Source organism: Mesitornis unicolor, unplaced genomic scaffold, assembly GCF_000695765.1.
Source record: "Mesitornis unicolor isolate BGI_N332 unplaced genomic scaffold, ASM69576v1 scaffold9598, whole genome shotgun sequence".
NCBI classification, from domain to species: domain Eukaryota; kingdom Metazoa; phylum Chordata; class Aves; order Mesitornithiformes; family Mesitornithidae; genus Mesitornis; species Mesitornis unicolor.
In genome coordinates, this window is record NW_010203838.1 from 65,543 (window position 1) to 86,732 (window position 21,190).

At 38.3% G+C, this 21,190-nt stretch overlaps 1 protein-coding gene across 1 annotated transcript in view; it reads left to right on the plus strand.

Annotated features, from left to right (window-relative positions):
• Window positions 1–10,784, plus strand: part of LOC104545669 (glutamate receptor ionotropic, delta-2-like) — a gene marked incomplete at both ends in the record, with an annotated part of 69,399 nt that extends 58,615 nt beyond the window's left edge. Inside the window, one exon of the mRNA XM_010190862.1 lies at window positions 10,683–10,784. Coding sequence (XP_010189164.1) covers window positions 10,683–10,784 — 102 coding nt within the window. The remainder of the gene's footprint in view (window positions 1–10,682) is intronic.
• Window positions 10,785–21,190: the final 10,406 nt, after the last annotated feature.

The following is a 21,190-nucleotide window of genomic DNA, read 5'->3' on the forward strand; positions in this document are numbered from 1 at the left end:
TAGAAAGGATTATCTGGATCCCGTGAAGGGAGGGACACCTGGTATGAGGCAGATCGTGACTTAGTTCCTCATAGATTTTGCAGTGCTCAGTGCTTCTAGCCCCTGTTCTGATCCTTAGGACTCTAGGTCACATATCTGCTCTCACTGCTGTTTTGTTTAGTGGGATGAACTTTTCACAATCCAGGTTGTTAGCTGTGACCATCTCCTCAAATTCACTCTTGACCTTTCTGTTCTCTACTGCCCCAAGCCTCATGGACCAAAAGCAGCCTTCAGAAGAAGCTCTTGCTTGGTACTGGTACTCTGCTTGGTCACTGCTGGGCTAAGTTTTTTGGTTTCTTCACTATCAGTTCTGATTCCTAAGAAAGCTGCTCTGTGCTGAGGGAGTGGAAAAAGCACCCACAACCTTATTTGCTTTACTACCAAACTCTCAAAAAGATAAGGCAGTAAATCACTTGTGAAGTATGGTCCATAATGCATTGAAAACTGGTGACACTCTAGCCATACACCCTGTGAGCATGGGTTATACTGGAATAATACTTTCTAACATATCAATGACAAAGGGCAGCTTTAATTTACTAGCCAGCATCCAGCTACTAAGTTTGTGACATCCAACTTAGCAAGCCTCTTCTTTTCTGCCAACACTGAGAATAAATCCTGGATTTTAGGAAAAGAGTATTGATCTATGTGTAAGCAAAGATCGCTTCAATTTCTGCATTTCCCATTTAAGCATCATGGGAATCTGGAGAATCGGCAGAAAATACTTTATCATCTAGTGCTGTGCTTGCTGCATTGTCACATAACTTCTCTGCAGTGAAAAACTTGAAAGCAACATTTGAGTAGCAACTTGTTTTGGTTTGCCCCTTTTCGCCAAAGGTCTCCATTCTTTAGGTGCTCTCAGGAGTGCCTTCACATGTGCATATATAAAATGGAAATTAGTTAAATTTGCCTTTCATCTGAATTTCTCATGCTCCATCAGCATCGTGGGTTTGGTTTTGGTTTGGTTTTTTTTGTATCTGTTTTTTTGTTTTTTGTCACTGGTGTTGATGCTTTGTGAACAAGTGTTTCATAGTCCCTGTGCCCAGGAAGCACATTGCACTGACATGTATGAATAGCAGATGCTCTCGTTGGATTTTACTTTGAACTACATTTAAGAAGAAGCTGCTGAATTCTTCTGTGCTGAACAACAAAGAGTACACTACTTTGATGTAGTGTGAGTTTGAACAGCTTCCAGACAGGTAGAAATACGCTTTAAGATACGTATATGTTCTCTACTGAACAGTGGTGTGTATTCTCACACTACCTCTGTACTTTTTTCTTTGTCTCTTATGTTGGTGATGAGAAAGTGAATGTCTGAGGAGACAGAGACCCACATTATTTGGGTTAAAAATAATATCACATGTGCCTTTCTTGCACTTTGTATCTGGGATTTGGAGAGAGTGTTTTGATGGCAGTACATCAGTGTCTTGAGTAAGACAGGAATGGGATTTGTGTCTGTTTCTTATTCTGTGTTTCACAATGAAGTTAAGAATTATGTTACAAAGTCAAACATGCTAAGTGTAAGTATATATTTAAAAATGTGGGTATCCTCTTTCAAAGGTTTTCAGAACAGGTATTTCCATGGTAGGTGCATCCTAGGAACATTTCCCACCCTTTACCCAAGTCCTGTGAATGCAACATACATTCAGTAGCTAAATAAATAAATACATCTACTTTTGAGTAAGAAGTGGTGGAGTATTGCTTCATTTAAAATCCTTTAGCCTGCCAAAGAAAAAGGGAGATTCTTGTATGTTTTACCTGGAAAAAAGTATACCTCATAACATTGTGCTTTGTATGGAAAGATAACCAGATGTAGAGTTCTCTCCAAGCAGTGGTATGATAATTCTACTTCAAAAATGGGGCTAAAGAGATGCCACTGAGATGAGTCCAGGTGTTCTGTATCCTCATTGGGCCCCACATGTGCCTAAACACAGTGTTTCTTGTCAGCTGCCTTTAAAACAAGCACAGATTTCTTTAGTATGAGCACAGGTCTGTACTACTGCTCTACTACTGCAGCTCCTGGGCTGGAGCTAGACAACATCCTTTCTTTTTCTTCCCAGCTTGGAGAGCGATGAAGCTAATACACAATTCTCTGTGTGGATTTACTTCCAGAGCTGACTCCCAGGCTGCTAATTCTGGGGCTATAATCAAGGGGAGGTTTTCACAGCAGGAAAAAAATCAAGGTGCTTCTCGGTGTACCTGCTCACAGAGCTGACTGCAATGCAGTGTGGAGGTACCCAAGTAAGCAGGGCATTCAGCATAGGTCAATTTACTCTGCTCTGAAGGATTCACTGATGTGGTTTATTGGACCGGGTTTGTTCAGAATCCTGCTCCTTAAACCCACTTCTCTCCAAGTGAAACAGTGCTGGTTTTGTTCTATACTATTACAATTTTTATTTATTTCTGGAACGCTGCCCCCAGAATTTTTGAGTCTTGCAACAGTGCCCGTGGTTTCTGTTGATATTCCACTTTGCCAAACCCTTTCTGAAAAATCAAATCCCCAAAAAGCACCTTACTGACCTGAAGAGAAATCTGGGAGTCTATTGAAAAATGTTTGTATACTCCCAGGGAACTGATGAGAAGCTGAAATGTGCCATGCACATTTTCTTGCCAGCTGTAGAGAGGGAGCTTCATTCAACTCAGTGGAAAACAATACTTTTCATTGCTTGTCGCTGATCAGTTTTGATCAAGTTTTACTATGATACAAAAATCTTATATACTATGATCTAATACAGGCTGGAGTAGTAGCTTTGAATGTTTTTCTTTTTGATTGCATAAAGGTGCAGTGCTATCCCAACACAAAATGGACTAAGTTCAATTATAAACCCTGAATTTTGTTTTTCTTTTGAGACATTGAATAATTTAGATAGAAAACATCCTTTTAAACTCTTAAAATGTTTAATGAGAAAGGAGACAAAGATTTGAAATTGAAAATCAAAGTGACTGTATTTAAACTGCACACAAACCTGAACTTACTTGGGATTATCAGTTTCCCTGGAATAATTCAGACATCACTGAGCAGGCTTTCAGTGTAAAATGAAAGTGATATTCATGGGTTTTACTCTGACAGTATGAAGAACTTTGATAGTCTAAAGGAGGATTTGCCTCCTGAAGAGAAAATAAAGTGTGTGTCTTGGGGAAAGATTATTGCTTTCTCTTTTTTTTGGAGGAGTCTATTTATGTCATTTAATACTAAATTATTTACGTGACATGATAAGCCATAACATGGACTCTAGACAGTAAAATACACTGTTAAAAATCATATAAAAGCATATGTTAAACTTAATGACTAATATCTGTCTTCAGTGAAGCTTTTCTTTCTTTCCCAACATCCTGATTTTCACAGGGTATTCTGGGTGATATATGGCCAAGTCAGGTCAAATCACAGACTCTGAAAGGAAAGTGTGCTACCTGTCACGGGTGGTTATTGGCCTCTGTATAGCTGCTGACCATAAAACCCAACCACCAGCAACATGCTCGTGTCTGCTGTTACACTCTTAGCTCAATTTTCAGCGAAAGGAGAGCAAAACCTGCCTCCTCGCAAGGGCCATTTGTGCATCCAGTAGTTCCTGTCAGTAGCCTGTGTGCATGTGCTTTCTCCATGCTCTGGGCTGTGGTACAGGATGAATTTAGAAGGATGGATACTGTCCCTGTGAATGCTTGCTGCCACGACAATCCCTGAGCACCACTGGGATTTTCCACAGGAGCTTTGCCTGCATAGCAATCCATAGTGCAGTCACCAAATGGCAAAGGGGCAATGTCTGCATTGGGTCAAAGAACTGACTTTTCTGAGTCTTTGACCTAAATGGAAATATGGAGGCACTAGGAAAGAGATAACTATCTAGATCATAAATATCTTTGGGTCTTTCCTCAGAGTTGTGTAAGGATTTCAGGAGATGGGAGTGAAAAAAATATGAAAGATGAAATCAAGAGAAGCAGAGCCATACAGTAATGTATTTTGTTAAGTCCCATCTACCCCATAACACAAAAGGAGAGGGAGGAGTTAAGGGGAAGATTCCTGTGAGAGAGGACTGCATGAGTGAAAGGACCCAAAGTGTTTTAAAAGATGAGGCAAAGCTGGAGGAAGTGAAAAGCGGAGTCCCTTTACCAACCCAAGCCCGAAACAAAGAGAGCAAGATGGGAAAAGGAACAGGAAACAGCAGGGAAGATCAAGGGAAAGAAAAGCAGAGGAAAGAAAGTATGCTGAAAACACACAGAGAAATGGCAAGAGGCATTGCAATAGAGGCAAGAGCAAGATAACCACAACTTAGGGAACTTCTGGGAGCACTGAATTCACAGAGAGGACTACAGAAGGAAAAAGGAGTGTTTTCCAAAGATAAAAGACACCTAGAAATGGGAAATTATAGATTAAAACCACCAAATTTCAAATGAAAAGGAAAGTAGTAATAAAGTAAGCAAGCTAGGGGGAAAAAGTGAAGGACCATTAGAATGACACCACTGGCTCGGGGAGTTGGTTCATTATCTTTGAAATGTGATTTACTATACTTTCCAAAAATCATACCATTAGAGTTCCTTTGGGAGCTTGGTCTAAGCATTAAGCATGATCTTTATGAGTGGAGAACGCAGTGTGAGAACAGCTATGCAGTCTATGCTTTTCTCCCGATATATTCAATATTTGTCAGTGGTCTAAAACATCCAATTATAACTTCTGGCACCAGTCTGGGTGCATGAGTCCTTGAGAAAATATTAAGTCAAGAGCTGATAGGCAACGAAACAGCAGGTTACCAGCAGGTAACTTTCCATTAGCTTCTTTATTTCAATTCAATAACAAAAGGAAATATGGGCAGTCGACAAAACAAAACACTTTATTAACTGTGTGCAGAGTTATTCTGCCATGTGCTTTGGCTTTGAGGAAAGAAGTTTTTACTTAGGTCACCAGCACTTGTGTCTATGATTGGTTAATAAAACAAATAGACCACCTTGAATGCTGCAATTATAATCCTTAAGCCACTGGATATAAAACTAAACTTGGACATACACATTTTCCTAACATAGCTTGAAAATAACAGAGTGAGTCCAGTGCAGGTCATTCCTTTCAGTCCAGATACAAATTAAAGCAATAAAACATACTGTACAAAATAATTAACTGAATGTGCAGAACTATATAGGTTTCACCACACAGAATGTAGGAGAAAACAAGTGCTGCTATACATTATCCAATTTGTTGAACACAGTATTTTCTATTGATTTTAACAACTTATTATTTGCTGACTATTACCTGAGCTCCAGTGAAGAGAAAAGTTAAACACAGAAAGCTTGCCTGCTAACCAATTGTATTGGGAAATTGCTGTGAAGAGCAAAACTGATGCTTGTTTCTTTAATCAAGTGCTGGAGTACAAAGGCCCTCAGTTAAGCCCTGGCCATCAGACATTTTGCAGATTTGTTTGACCAACTGTTGGGCACTAGCTAGGAAGGTGAACCGAAAGGGCTCTTTAACCAGGTGACACGGTTTAACCAGGTGACACAGTGTGGGACCAAATTTTCCATAACTGACAGTATCAGAATGACAACCAAAACATGTCTTTTCAGGCATTTCTTCTGTGAGGCATAGTCTTTCATCTGTAGGATTTAGTCTCTGATTTCCCACTTGCTGTTGGACTAAGTAACTGCTGACAAGAGGCATCAGGAATATTCTGCAAAACTGTTTCTATGTCCTGTTTGAATTTTGCCTTAACTGGTGTCCTAGTAAATTTTGTAAATGCTGAATTCACACATCACAAAAACTCATTTTCTTCATTATTTTTTGTTGTGTATCCCATTTTGAGTCTTCCCAGCTGACCTGGGAGTTAGAAACTCCTAGCTGAGTGCTGTTTCATGACAGCTTCATGATGTCTTTTCCATTCATGTGATTTTTATCATGCTTTGCAATATAAAAGGGCATTATTAACATGCATTTCTTCTGTTGAAGTCATGTATTGGAAAAAGTCAATTCCTAAAGCATGTTGGACCTGGGTGAAAATTGAGAAGGGAGTTTCTGAAGAACATAAGGGTATTGCAGGCAAGGAGACTGGTATTTCTATGGGTGATCAGCTCTCTTATGAGCTGCTAATGGACCAATTCCTCAACAGTGGACCTCTGTGGTGGGCATTTCCACTGGAAAGATTTTGTCAGGCTGTCATAGTAAAACCAAGACCTTGTTCTTTTGTTCTTTTTTTTTCCTCCTTTTTTTCTTCTTTTTTTTTTTTCCTTTTTTTATGCCAGGAAAATAAAGGAAAGAGTTGCGACTGTAATCCTGGTGTCTTGATCAATTCCAGATGCAGATGTAATGGTATTTTAACTCTGATTTCCCTTGCAGCTTCTCTAGAGTGTTTTCTGCTCCTGAATGTTCTGCAGTGTTGCTGTGATGCAGTCTGAGTTCAGAGGTGGTTGCATTGCAATACTGGATGAACAAGTTCCTGTATATTTTCTACATTAATTGAAGTAACAAACAGTCTACATTCTCCTGTAGTGACGAGCAATTCAGTAATGCATTTTTTATCAGTATTCTGATTTTACTTAGTTTCTGTGTTTGTCCTCAACTGTGATCCCACCGGGTCAATGTGTTTTTCTCGATTAATTGACATGGTTTTAATGGATGTTTTACTTTGCCAGGAAAAGAAGTGAAAGCTCTCAGATATTCAGCAGAACTCACTAATTTCATAGGAAGTAGGGGGAAAAGTCTGGCTCTAAGTTCTATCATAAAGGCATTATAGATTTTAGTGTTCCAAGTTCATTATAAATCAGTGTCTGGAAATTGAAGATGTACATAAAATAGATTTTGCCTATTTTAATATCAATATACAAATTACAGACCTTCCATAACACATAGCTCATATAAACTTCTAATGAAAAAGCACCTCTGCAAAGGGAGGCTCTGGCAGAAAAACAGGAGAGAGAAACCCATTCTAATAATGGTGATAGAGGGGATAAAAGCTGGGAGGTGAGATGGTCAGAAAGAGATTGTAAGGTGGATATCAAAGAATGCAGGACACTGACAACTTTTCCATCTTCATCATTTTATATCTGAATGTAGCAGAGTGAATATAAAATAAAATAAACAAAACTGCACCTGAAATACAAAGCACAATAAATGACAAAATTCATGTGGTATGAAGATGATAAGCACTGTGCTCAATAGAGGGTTCCCATCACTCAGATTGTTCTGCAGAAATCAACCAGAATTAATGTGAGACTCTGTTATTGCCTGATCTGTTCTCTCATTTCTACTATGAGAGACAGAACAAAAGGAAAAGCAAGTAAATGCAGAAGCAACAAATGTTTTCCAAGAAGTGGTTAAGCAAGAGGTAGAGCTGAAGAGGTAGCTTCATACTACTCCCACCTTGCTTTTTCAGCAATAGTTACATTTGCTTCTTGCTGCAATGACAAGCTCAAATTGTCGTTGATAAATGTTGATTTGTTTTCATCTAATAACAGTAAACAGCTCCCACTCAATATCAATGTCAACTTCATTGGCAAGGCACTGCACATTTGTCTTCTCCATGACTGTGCTGCACAAAGGAACAATTGAATTGAAAATTAAATGACCGATAATTGAAAACAAAATGTGCCTTTTTAAAGGAAAAAACTTTGCTATGCTGATGTTCCAATACTGCAATTTTTTTCCTTTGAAAGGTAGAATGAGTTGGGCTAAAAAGTTAATTATATAAATATGTACACATTAATGTACGTAATTAAAAGTGGATTTTGACCTCAAAAGGATGCAAAGGGTCTTCAGTAACTTCCTAGGATTTTAAGTATGGTAAAAGCAATAGTCTATACAGTAATTATACCTCCAACATATTTGGATATGCTAATTGGATCTAAGTTCTAATTAGTTTATGTGACTGACAATTGCTTAATTAATTTAATACACTTTTGTTCTGAACTTATTGCTTTTTATAATTTTTTAGTACAGAAAGTATACACTATTAAATCCTTTGCTTTACAGAATATACAGTGTACAGTGCACACACTTCAAATACATTCACTACATTTCACTGCATTGTTAAGGTGTTGATTGACAGTAGGCTGAACGTGAGCCAGCAGTGTCCCCAGGTGGCCAAGAAGGCCAAAGACATCTGCATCAGGAATAGAGTGGCCAGCAGGACCAGGGAAGTGATCATCCCACTGTACTCCGCACTGGTGAATCCACACCTCAGATACTGAAGGTGAAGGGTTTAGAGCACAAGTCTGATGAGGAGCAGCTGAGGGACCTGGGGTTGTTTAGCCTGGAGATGAGGAGGCTGAGGGGAGACCTTATCACCCTCTACAACTACCTTAAAAGAGGTTGTAGTGAGGTGGGAGTTGGTCTCTTCTCTCTGGTAACTAGCAATAGGACAGGGGAAAATGGCCTCAAGTTGCACCAGGGGTTATTAGGAGGAATTCCTTTACTGAAAGGGTTGCCAAGCACTAGAACAGGCTGCCCAGGGAGGTGATTGAGTCACTGGAGGTGTTTGAAAGACAAGTAGATGTGCTTAGGGATGTTGTTCAAGTGGTGGACTTAGTAGGGCTGGATTGATGGTTGGACTGGATGATCTTAAAGATCTCTTCCAACCAAAACCATTCTATGATTACAGGTAACACATTTCAGCAATTAGGTTATTCAGAGTGCTGGAGGGCTTTGCCAGATGAGGGATGAGGTCCTGAAATGTGTTAGCAATCCATTTGTACTACTGTGAACTGCCAGACACAACATGGAGGTATAGAAGAGGAGAAGGCTACTGTAATCTGTTGTTGGTCTTTTGATCAGATGGGAACATGAAGTGAGGAACACAAGCAGTAGTAATCTGATTTTATTTAGAAATAGCTATTGGAAAGATGAGTATTTGCAAGAGATGAATACAGTGCTGCATAAAGGAACAATTCAATGTGTTCTCCTCATATCCTATAGCTACTTGCAATGATTTCTGCTGGTTTTCTGGATCCAGTAGATCCTTGATTTTGCTGTTACTTGAGATTAAAAGTAAGTTCAGCATTACCCTTGCTTATTCCCTGAAAATAGTATAACCTTAACTTCAAAGTGGAAAGAATTAAGACACCTCTGAGCACTTCTGAAAATGACAGAGAAATTGCTACATTGTACTCGGGCTGTGCTGGTCAGGGCCCGTGCCAGAGAGAGAGTGAGGCTTGCCCTGCACCTCCCTTAAATATATGAATTCACAGGGGCACTGATTGGCTTGGCCCTGGTCAGAGGTGGGTCTGACAAAGGCAAAGGGGGAACTTTTCAGGTAGCTTCTTAAAGGGCCATCTCCATAGCCCTTCCCCCATTACCAAAGACACAACCAAAAACCCCTCACAGAAAAACCCAACACAAGCTGGTTCAGACACCCTGCCATTTCTGTGACTGTGCCTTAAAGTACAGTAACATTTTGGATGTTTTACACTTGATATTTCTGAGATTATAGGGTTGAATTCTCTGAGAGTCGAGTCTTAGTAGAGGCCACAGAGCCCAGCAGTAACCTACAGATGTTAATCTTGTTTTTTGTCAGAGCAAGACCTTTTGGGCCTTTAAAAAACGGCATGAAAAACACCTGGATTTAGAGGTTTAAGTTATCCACTCAAGTCAGAAAATGAGCTTTCCTCCATAGACTTCATGCACAGTCCATGGAGAAGGCAATTCAGAGCAAGAACTGCTACCTACAGGTGCCTCTTTGAATGTGTAAGAGGTTTAAATAGGCAATTAGTTTACATGCTATGATTAAGACTCTGCTTCAAAGTCCTCTAAAGTTAGTCATTGTCCTGTTGAGTTTTGGATTTAACACTGGTAATTGTACAGGCCAGATGAATGTGGTAATGAATTCCAGAACTGAAGTCAGTGATGTTTGTATGTGATACTAAGGGATGAGTGTTTCGTTGGTCTGATTCTCTGTACCTAGATAAGCATCTACTATCATGCAAAGATAGAGGCAAATTGTGTCTTCAGAGAAGCTAAATTACGGGTCAGTATCTAGTAAATTCAAATTGAAAGGCAGTTAGGCCTAGAGAGATCCTTGGAAAAAAGCTTCTGTCCATAGAAGCCTAAGAGATACAATAATACTAACGCAAAGCTTCTTGTAGCTGAATTCCTTTTCCTGCATTATCTGTTGCAGTCCATTCTCAATACTGTGATGTGCCTATCCAATGGTCTTTTCTTCAGTCGTCTTTAGATGTGATTTTTAACCTGGCTAAAAATCACTGCTGTTTCATTATTAATGAGTAGTTTAAGCTGTAATTAAAACTAGTGTAATTCTTTTCCTCAGAGTTCCACTAGGAAAGATGGGCTGAAACAGTCAGAATGCTAAAATTATGGTAGCTATTATTCGTCCAATTAGCGTATCACTGAAAGTAAGGCAGAAGTATTATTACAACTACTTTTTAAATGTTTTTCATTAATATAGAAGTTGTCCTCCTTGAGCTCTTCTAAAGCAATACATATACACCTAAACTCTGGATGCTGTCATCTATTGGACAGTGGTATTTAAAAGCACAAACTAATATTCCTAATAGCTTCATGCGCAATTTAAAGATGAATCTGTGTGCAAGCCCTTCCCTGACTTTTCATCTCATTGATTCCAGAAGGTGTTCTGTTTATTTTGTACATTCACTAAGAGGAATGACTGGCAGAGTTTTATGGGCAATGAGGAAACGATTTCTGTTTTCTCTTTCAGCTTGGCTGCTGGAATCCCGTCACTGGTCTGAATGGGTCACTGACAGACAGAAAGTTGGAGAATAACATGCGAGGAGTGGTCCTACGTGTGGTGACAGTGTTGGTAAGCATAGGAGGAATGTATTTTCTCCTTCTTGCTTCATCTTTTTATTGAGTACACCATCATACCAAGACCTCAGTCAGTATTCAAGTGTCTGATTTCAGCTTGTCGATACCAGAGCAATGGAGCAATTTCCACAAAATAAAATTATTTATCAGTACAGTTCATTTCAGAGAGTGAATCAAACACATTAAAACTCATTTCTTCCACAGGCACATACAAAATTAGATAACACAACCATATGAACTGATAAAGGGCAACTTCAAGTGTCTTGTTAGCTAAAGTTACCTAGCTGAAACCCTAAATGATTCATAAGATGTAGCTTCTTTCCAATTACCTTGCTAAATTGATTGCAGCCTGTCACATATTGCTGCACTCAGAAAATATACAAGATCAGCTTAGGGTGAGTAATTTTATTTCAGTAAAGTATTTACTATCCCCTCCTAGCTCTTCTTCAGCCAGGTGTATGGACACCTTGCATTAAGCAGCTGCAGCAAAGCTGTTGGCTTGAAGCTGAACAGAAAATGTCTTCCAGAATTGGAAGGTATTTTGTGATATCACAGAAATCACAGAATGGTCAGCGTTGGAAGGAACCTCTGAAGATCATCCAGTCCAACGCGCCTGATAGAGCAGGATCACATGAGGGCAGTTTATTTCCTGTCACAAAGTTTGGCTGCTCGAGACAAAGTTGTTAGAGTGGAGGAAAAAAAAAAAAAGAAATAAAGAAAAATAAATTAATATGAGACGTATAGGCCTCTCTGGACAAATGCCCAAACACAAATTTGACCCAGGGCTGCAGAAATGTAAAGCTTATATTGAGCTACTTTCCTCTCTACTATCTACTCATGTTTTTCATTACCGATTTGGTGTTTGAGGGCCTGACCACTTATAAAGAACAAGGCAGGGGTGATTTCCATGGTTTGCATTGCTGACAGTTGCCTCATGAAGGAAAAGGCTTAGTCAGGGTTGGAAAGTGAAATTACCAAAGTGTGTCAGTGCCACAGACAGAGCAGTTTTGTATCCCTCCAATTATTTTATGGGTCTTTAAAAGCTATTATCTGTCAGGGTGTCCAGTCTGTTCCGACTCTTCGTACACTAGAGAACTTCCTGTGATGATATCTACAAAACAAACAAAAAAACTCAAAAAGGATGAATGCACAGAAAAACACAAAGCAGTAGGGTGGGATTTTTTACGCTTTCATGTTCATCAAAATAGCATCATGGTGGCAGTGGCTGGGCTTTCTGTTTTGCCTGATACTCATGTTAATTGATTCAGTATAATTTTCTGTTGACAGAAATGGTCTGTGAATGTTGTCTAGCAAAATAAATTCAAATTAGAGTCTTGTAATTTTTTTTCTTATTTCTTCTTCTTTCCTCTTTCCCCACTCTATTCTTTGGATTTCATTCCCAGTTATTTTAGTTAGCTTGCCAGAGAGCATTCTTCTTTCAAGTCATTGCAGCATGAATATTTAGCAACTTGCAAAAATACAAATAAACTATTAGTTATGCTGATAGGATTCTATATTAATAATAAAAACAGAAGGCAACCATTTAAAGTTCAGCACACAGCACATGGCAGTTCAGTCTCAGTGCAGTCCTCACATGTTGCCTCACATGAGCACTCAAATGCCATTTGGTTTTGTTGACAGTTTTAAAGCATAACTGGTGACTACTTCCACACACAACTAGTGAAAAACACTAGTCTGAACTGTGCTTTTTTGAAATCTGCTAACTTAGCATTTTGCTAACTGACTCATTTTATCTAGAATGTGCACTGAAGGCAATATATGGGGAAGATACAGACTATTCATATTGGCTTCATAGCATAAAACTTTTGTTCTCTTAATATTTTAGAGCTTTGCATGGCTGGTCAGTACAATTTAGACAAAACTGACTGTGAGCTACACTACAAATCAAGGTTTGATTTATTTTACTCAGCAGAGACACAAAGATTTTATAAACTATGTGAATAAAGGGAGAAAGCAAATACTTACTTAAACTCATGAACCAGAAACAGTATTTTTCACTAGCAGTTCTTGACTGATGGCACTTTCCTGCAAATGCCAGAAATCAGGAAGATTAAATACCATTTCCCCCTCATCCGCAAACTGGAATGGCTGAGAGAGAGAGAGACGGGCAGGCAGAGTGACAGAAAATCAAGCTACTAATTGAAAACATGAAGAGAAGCTGGACGGTGCACATGCCAAAAGTGCAAAGTGCTAATTATTCTAATCTTTGGGTACCCACTGATGTTGCTGCCACTCCTGTGGGTGACAGAGCATTATTTAGGGTGCCTAAACTCTAGCAGTTTCTCTTACTGCTTTTGCTATGCATAAGTAAGGGTTATTCATGAGAATATGATGGCTTTTAAGTCTTAGTTTAATTTGAGACTTAAAGTATAGCTGTCATTAGCATTTCATTACTTCAGACATGGATGTTGCTATAGGATAAATTCATAGGGCCTGTACTTGTTGCTAATTACAGCTTGGTTCTCATCTTTATTCACATAGCTTATTACAATGGTGCAATTATGTTATTTTCACTGGAATAGAATGAATAAATAGGTATAATATTTGAATTTGAGTCTTAGGTAGGATGCCATAACAGTGGACATTAAACAAAGCTATAAAAAAAAAGAACTAACACTTGTTTTCTCTCTTTTTAGAATTAGACTTTTTGTCTTTCTGTTTGTTCTTACTCAATTTGGAAAAACCTGTTCTTAGAAAATCTTGGTCAAAAAACATGACTAGAATTTCATTAAACCTTATTCATTCTGCAGCTATTATTTGCTGTTAAGGCCATTAATTTTGTGAAAGAGAATAAAAATTTCAAGTTACAGTTTGGATAAATCAACAGAACTCTTTCAGGTAAATCAAGGCCATAGTAAAATGTGGAAGTGCAGTGTTCATCTGATTTTATATCTGGTGGATAGGACAAAACTGGAGTTTTATATTTAATTTGTGTGACGAAAATGTGTGATTCTTGCTTTTGATGTGATGCAGGAGGGATTTCACCCATCAACTTTATTTTAGCGATGGTCTTTATCATACTTCTTTTTCCATCTTTTTCCAAGTTCTTCAATTAAGTCAACATTTTTCTGTTAAAAATAGAGGATCTATTATTGACTATGAATTATTAGTTAGTGAGCACAGTGGTTTTAGGTTGATGGTTGGACTTGATGATCTTAAAGATCTTTTCCAACCTTAATGAGTCTATGATTAGTTGTTAATTCTGCCAGTTTCTAGTAGTATGGTCTTGATGTTAAGAAACAAGAAGGCTTGTGTTTAAACTAAAGAATAATACCTTAGAATATGAATTAGTTTATTTTTCATTGAAGTTTGAGAAGTTAGCATTAATTTGTTCACTTATTCTGTTAACACATGAATCTCTGGTGTCTTTCTAGATAGCAATCCTTCTCCTCTTTCAATTTCATTCTGTTATGCCTTCAGGTTGAAAAGGACTTGTTCAAAAAATTGCAGTAGGATTTGAGAGGATAGCAAATTGCAACACCTGGGTTATACTGCATTATGCTTCTTAGGAAATGAAACATTCTGCAGCCTGAAAATGGTAAATGGTTGTGACTAATTTCCCCAAAGCAGTCCTTCAAAAAGCGAGTGCTGAACAATTCCCATCATCTGCATCCATCTACTAATTCCTTTCCTTAGATAAATTTCATAATTTTGGACTACGTATCTGCAGATCCAAAACAAAGTCTCTTTGAGAATATGACAGAACACAGTATGTCCCCAAATTGGAAATCTCTGATTTCATTTGGCAGTGAATCCTGGCTCCTCTGAAGTTAATGGGAATTCTCTCCTTTGCATAAACAGGAATAAGAAAAAATTCTCTGTATTTTATTCTGAGAGGAGCTATAGTCATGCCTGTGTACGTGTGATTCAGTGTTTTAATCTGACTTGGATTAGTACCAAGTACGTTTGTTGGTACGTAGTACCAACGTACTAAAGTATGTTTTCTATGAAAAGGTTTATTTTTTCTTACTTAAATATCAAGTGTCTCTGTCTTGGACTGCTTCCCACATGCAACCAGTTTGAGCATAGTGTTTGACAAGTTACTTTTAAGTTCAACTGACTTGCTGGTGAATTTCTGCAATGTATTCTGAGTTTCTGAAATGTAGCTCAATCAAAGGTCAGCGTAATAGCTCCAAACAAATTCAGTGTCTTGAATGAACAATTGTCCAAGAGCAAATTTACAGACATATCCATTTTGCCTATTTCAGTTTATTCTCCTCTTTTTCAGTTGCTCAGTGTTATTGAAAGGGAGCTAGAATGCAGCATATATTCTCGTAATATCATTTTAGTAGTAGCAGCAATTAATGAATTATTCATATGAATGTTAAGCCATCAGAAATGGAATGAGATTTGGCCTGTTTGACAATGAATAGGCCGGCAGGTGTTCGCAAAATCATGTTTCTAAAAAAGCTCCTGTAGTTTAAAAAGTTTTAAAATCCACATTTTAAAGAATTAACACCTTGGTTGAAAAGTACAGAGCCTTTTCTGAAAGTGCATAAGGTATAATTGCCTAATGGTGCAAAATGTATTTGTGACTTTACATTAAAATTTGATACAACTCCCCAAAAGGACGCATGTATTTCCATATCTGGAGGGTTCTGAAAGTGCAGCAGAATGAAGGAAAGAAAAATAATACCAAGTGATACTGAATTATGCTTTGCCATTCATCCCTATGTACTGTTTCTTGAGACTTAATGCCTAGGTTACTTGCATAAAAATGTTAGGTGAAATGGTGGTATATTATAGCAACAATGACAGAGAGGTCCATTTTACTCTTAAATTCATGAAATCATCAGGAGTAGTGATGCATGATGGAATTAGGCTCACTATTGACTATTCTTCATAGTTACCCAGGTTGTTGACATCAAAGCTGTCATTTGGTATGAGAGATGCATGATGAGACTGGCTTTCGCCTATGGAAAAGTCAATTCGTATTGGAATATCTTTTCATAGGGCAGATTTTCCAATTCAGAAACTTGAATTCAGATTACAGGGCACGATTCTGGACAAACATTTATTGAAACTGAAATTTTTACATTAAAGAAATTCACTTTTACAGGTTTTAATAAATAGTTTGCTTATTCCTTATGCCAGGAGGAATTTTTTTCACCACTTTGGATGTATGCTGACAATATGAATCACTATTTATTCTCCTAGAAAGTTATTATCAGATCTTGGTCAAAATTTTTCTCAATTATTTTAAGCATAAGCAAACTACTAATAGTTACAGCAGATGTTTCCCATCACAAGGTGAGAGTAGCTGTTACACTTTCTGATACTTAGAGTACTTAGGCATTCAGTTGTAAGAAGCCTGTGAACTCTGCTGTGTTCAAGGTTCTGTCCAGGTTCGTATTTGTCTTGCTTAGTCTAGGTAGTTTTATCCTGAGTCAGAGAAAGCAAAGGAAGTTTTAGAGATTTTCTGTAGCTTGCATTTCCATGAAACTATATCTATTTCTAGGCAAATGAAACAAAAGAGATTGGCATTAGTGGAATAAAAGAACATTAGTAACATGCGTGGAGAATTACGAACTAGGGAGAGGGCTTTGCAGGATCAGTTTGTGTTGACCTAACTCTGCTCTGAAAATTTAGTCAGAATTATTTGTAATTTAGGTATTTTTAAATTTAGAGTATGTAGGGAATGTAATAGTAGTTTTATTCTGGGAACAGGTTGCCCAGCTAGGTGATGGAGTCCCCATCCCTGGAGATATTCAAGGTCAGGCTTGATGGGGCTCTGAGCAACCTGATCTGGTAACATTGTCTTTGCTTACTGTAGGGGAGTTGGACTGGATGATCTTTAAAGGTCCCTTCCAACCCAACATATTCTGTGATTCTATGATCCACAAATTCTATCTAATGTGTTTTATACTTATTCTTAATTAAATATTTCATCTTATGAAGGTATTGGTTAGAAACAATGTAATTGTAAAAACAGGCACTTGTATTACATTTCTAAGTCTGATTATGTCATCTCATGGTCTTTACATAGAGACTTTAATTTCTGAACATAAGGAAAGACATCTAGATTTCGGTTGAGCCAGGTATTGTTAGAAAACAAGGAGATCGTGCTGGGAAATACTAGCTCCACTGTGAGACAACTTTTTCTTGAAGCTCGCTAGTTTTTCGCTTATGATCTTAAGCAGATAGAAACTTTAAGTTGGTAGCAATCACATTATGTGGCAGTTATCATTATTATGAACATTCAAGACTAGATGTGTCTTTATCCCTCTTCACCTTTTTTCCTTACTTCCCCTGCATAGCAAATAGCACCTATTTTTCTAGCTTGTGCTCCCATTCATAATTTCAGAAGCTATTAGTATATAAAAGTTGTTCCTTAAGCTCTGGTACTTTCTGGTGCTGACTTTACAAATACTAGCTTACTGCACGGGCACAAACTTCCAGAATACATATTTATGCCTTACTTTGAATTAAGCCCAAACTTTCAAAGCTGTGCTAGTCAGCTGGGATGCTAATCCCTTCCAGACCTCTGTAACCTTATGTTATATTGGCTGTATTTCAACACTACTCCTCCTCTCCATATATGGAGACAGCATGCCATCATTACCTGCGCATCAGTGTATTTAATAGTCTTTAGTGCTCGGTAAAAAAAAATGGGTCTTGAATATAGTTGCAGAGAAAGCAGCAGCATTAAAGTAATGAGGCAGAGAGGAGTGAAATTTGTGCATTTCTTTCTTGGGGACTAAGAACGATGACCCATAAACAGAGATGGAAGAAAATAAGGCTCCTAAAGCGCCTCCAACCCTCAGCCATCTGTTCTGCTCCTCTTCCAAGAAAACAGGGTTGCCACCCATGTTTAGGGTTACTTTACTAAGCAGAAAGGGGGGACAGGAGCCATTTCAGCTGCTCCCTTACAATTTCATCAATGTTGCTAACAGAGCACTGCAACTGGGGCACAAGCACTCATTGCAGCAGAGTGTGCCTTGATTAGGTATTCCTTGCTTTGACCGAGATTTAGTGCCCTCCCCTTGATCCTCACATTATGTTTTCTTCTGTCTGCAAACATTTGCACATGCATGTGGGTTTCCTTTGGAAAATACTTTTATCTTTTTCTCGAGTGGTACTGTACTGTGATGAGATTTTCTCAAAATTCTAATAATTAAAATAACCAAAGAAGCTAATATCTCTTGATAGAGGCAGAGCCTGTCTTCCCATTCCTCTTCCCCCCTGCCGTGTCTGTACAAGGGCCAAATTGGAATTGCTACAGGCTGGGCACAGGTTACATTTAATGACTGCTTTATATCCCTTTGAGCTACTTAGCTTGTATTAAAACCAGTAGGTCGTAAACCTTACAGTTATTCACACCACACGTGCCTACTGTGATCATTTGTTTTACAAGCTTTAATCTCAGAGCCTGCTGGGAAACCCAGCCCCTTTTGTTTTCAATTAATATTTCCAACCCATTTTTCTGAAGTAGCAGGTGCTATATACTAGATGAGGTGAATATCAATATAAATGTTTGAGACCTGGCTGGGGGCCACAGTCTGACAGCAAGGTAGGTGTGATGCAAAACCTAGTAGGACCAACCTAATTCATCTGTACGTCAAGGGCTACCTCTTGAGTCTCCATAGCTCTTATCTTCTCACTGACCCTTACCCATCTCTGTGGGCAAATTTGCATTCCAGAGGGATTCATAGAGTTCACAGAGCACGCAGGAAATTTGGCTTTTAAACAGAAAGAGGTTCTTACTCTGATTGTAATTATCCTTCCATGCTATGCAAGATAGAAAAGGAGGTGAACTGCATGACAGTGCGATGTCATGAAGTATTCTATGAATTCGTTATGAATAGGAGCTCTTGCATGGCTGCTGAAGAAGTACAATGCAGCTCTCAGCAGGTTAGTGTACCCATACCATACTTCTGCTCATTCCAGCATCTGAGCTTGCTACATTAAAGCCAGCATTGTGCTGTTTAGACATACTCTAAAACACTTCGATCGATTCCAATCTCAATCCATATTCCTATCATATAACTATAATGGTTCAGAAAGAGCTGTTAGGTGCATTAAGTTATTGTGAATTAAAATCAATACACAAAGCTTGGCTGCATCCTAATAGACCATTGCCATAGATCGCTTTGAAAGAAGCCTTAGTTCCATTGCAGAGCAATAGGAGGTCTTGGGGAGAGGGGCTAACATTTTTTGTTTCTTCTAAATAGCACTAAACTAAATAGCATAATCCAGAAGCCATCATTTCGCTCAAGAGAAAAAATACTGTTTAAAGTACTGTAGCTGAAGCCACAAACTCGTGTCTTGTTGAAGATGACAATAAAACTGTCATTTAAAAAAGTGAGAAACTAAGCACGTGCATAAGGACAGTGGTAAATAAAAGGTCAAATGTAAAATCCACTTCCTTTAGTGGTTGTATTCAGCTCCTGGGACATGGACTAACTTTTTGCTGCAGGTGAGGCAACTTTTCTGTTAGTACAACTGACTTTCTGATCAGCCTATTTGAAAAGCACAGGTTCTGAGAACAGTGGTTTTCGATGCCAATACTGTTACACAGCCCATTGGCACAATAGGATGTTGAATGAGTATAATCCTTTAATTATCCAAGATTTTGTAGGTTTGAAACCTTCATCTTTGTTTTAGTGTTATTAAACGGTGGGGATTGTGTTATGTTTTGCAGCAACTTTTATAACCGTTGCTAGTGGGAGAATTTTTGTAATGAGAGAATGAAATGTTTTAATTAAATTTTGGTCATTGATTCTAACATGAAGTAATGTACACTGCTGTTTAATTAAAAATAACAAGCTGCTGTGCTGTTCCTAGCCAAATAAAATCCCCAAAACGGTGGTCAATAAAGCACTTGAGGAAATTAAGTATTTGGGGCTACATATTTCACTGAAGTCTTTTGGGGAAAGAAATGCAAAGTGGCTAACATTTAAAAGTAGGGGGTTAATTATTTTATGAGTCAAGAAAGAAGTAATTATGCCTAGCAACAAGACAATGGCATCCTGCTTTCGAAAATGTTTTGGTTATGGTTTATGAGACTTAGCGGTTCTTGTCGGTTATAGTGGCTGTGCTTGGTCATCCAGCAGCCATTGGAAAGGAGTTGAGAGATCCAGTAATGAGAGTGAATTTCACTTTTGGGAGCAATTTCTCAGCATTTACAGGTGATAGGAGTTTTAAACTGTCATAGTGAATATTTACTTCATGTATGAAGCAGAGCCAAGGCTCTGCTTGGGCTATGTGAATCATTTAACGTGTCTGTCTGCTGTTTCTAGAGCCAGTGCTGAGCACAAATTGAGTCTTGCCCACAACTGAGCTTATTTCCTTCTTCAGTTTTTTTCCTCTCTCTACTTTCAGTAGAGAAGAAGAGAAGATTTTAATGAATACAGACTGTCAATATTAAAGTGTTATATCCCAGTGTGTTCAGAAATTTCTGATGAGTAGACACAGAGGTCATTTTCACATGCTTTATGAATTCTAACCACCCATATAATTACCTAATTTCGAAACTCTCTTCCAAACATCGTAGAAGCACATAAGGCCATCCATCTGCAGTTTCAGAGTCAAGCCCCGATATGTGTTGTAAATCCCAACAGCAATCAGTTTCTCTGATCTCACAAGCCCATAACTTTTTGTTCACTATTAACTTCTTCCTAGCCTCCTGGCTAGGAAGTTTTTTTCCCTGTGCTAAGGGGAAAGAGGATTCAGCTGAGCAGGAAAATAATTCTAAACATTTTTATTTTCTCTTGCTTTTCCATTTATAAAGTATGTCCTGGCATTTTTTTAGCATCTTAATGTTCAGAGCAGGCATAAGACTCTCATAAATGAGTGCAGCAGAGCAGAGTATCATGGCTCTATATAGTTTCTATTCTGAAATAGGTCTCAACTTAAAGCCACAGAATCCACCCTTGTAATTACACAGAAAATCTGTCTTGTTGCCATTCAGTCATCTCCTGATGATGTGGTGTGCGTGGAAAATCATTAACAGCTGGCCTGAAACCACCACTTCACTGTAAACAGACCACTGGATGCAACGTTTTCTTCCTCTCACATATTCAGTTAGATTGCTATGTTGAAGACTTGAATGGTGATTTTCCGTTCTGTCAAGAGAGTTTTCTGTAATTTGTCCAAAAATGAGAGAATCTATACAGAAATACCAGAACCTTCAAACCATGTATTGTCATTGAGGAACTAAAAAATGACTGTCAAAGCCCGGAATTAAAAGTCACTGTTCTACTGGCTGCTGAAAATCATCCTGAATAGAGACTAGGTTTAGAGATATGCTTTTCCCCTACATGCAAGTTGTCCCTGAATGCTTCACAAGAAGTCATTCTCTTGCTCTCCCTTCCTGCCTCCCCTAAGGTCTCAATTTATCGCTTGACTGTATCACTGTCGTGGTTTAGGCCCAGTGCATAA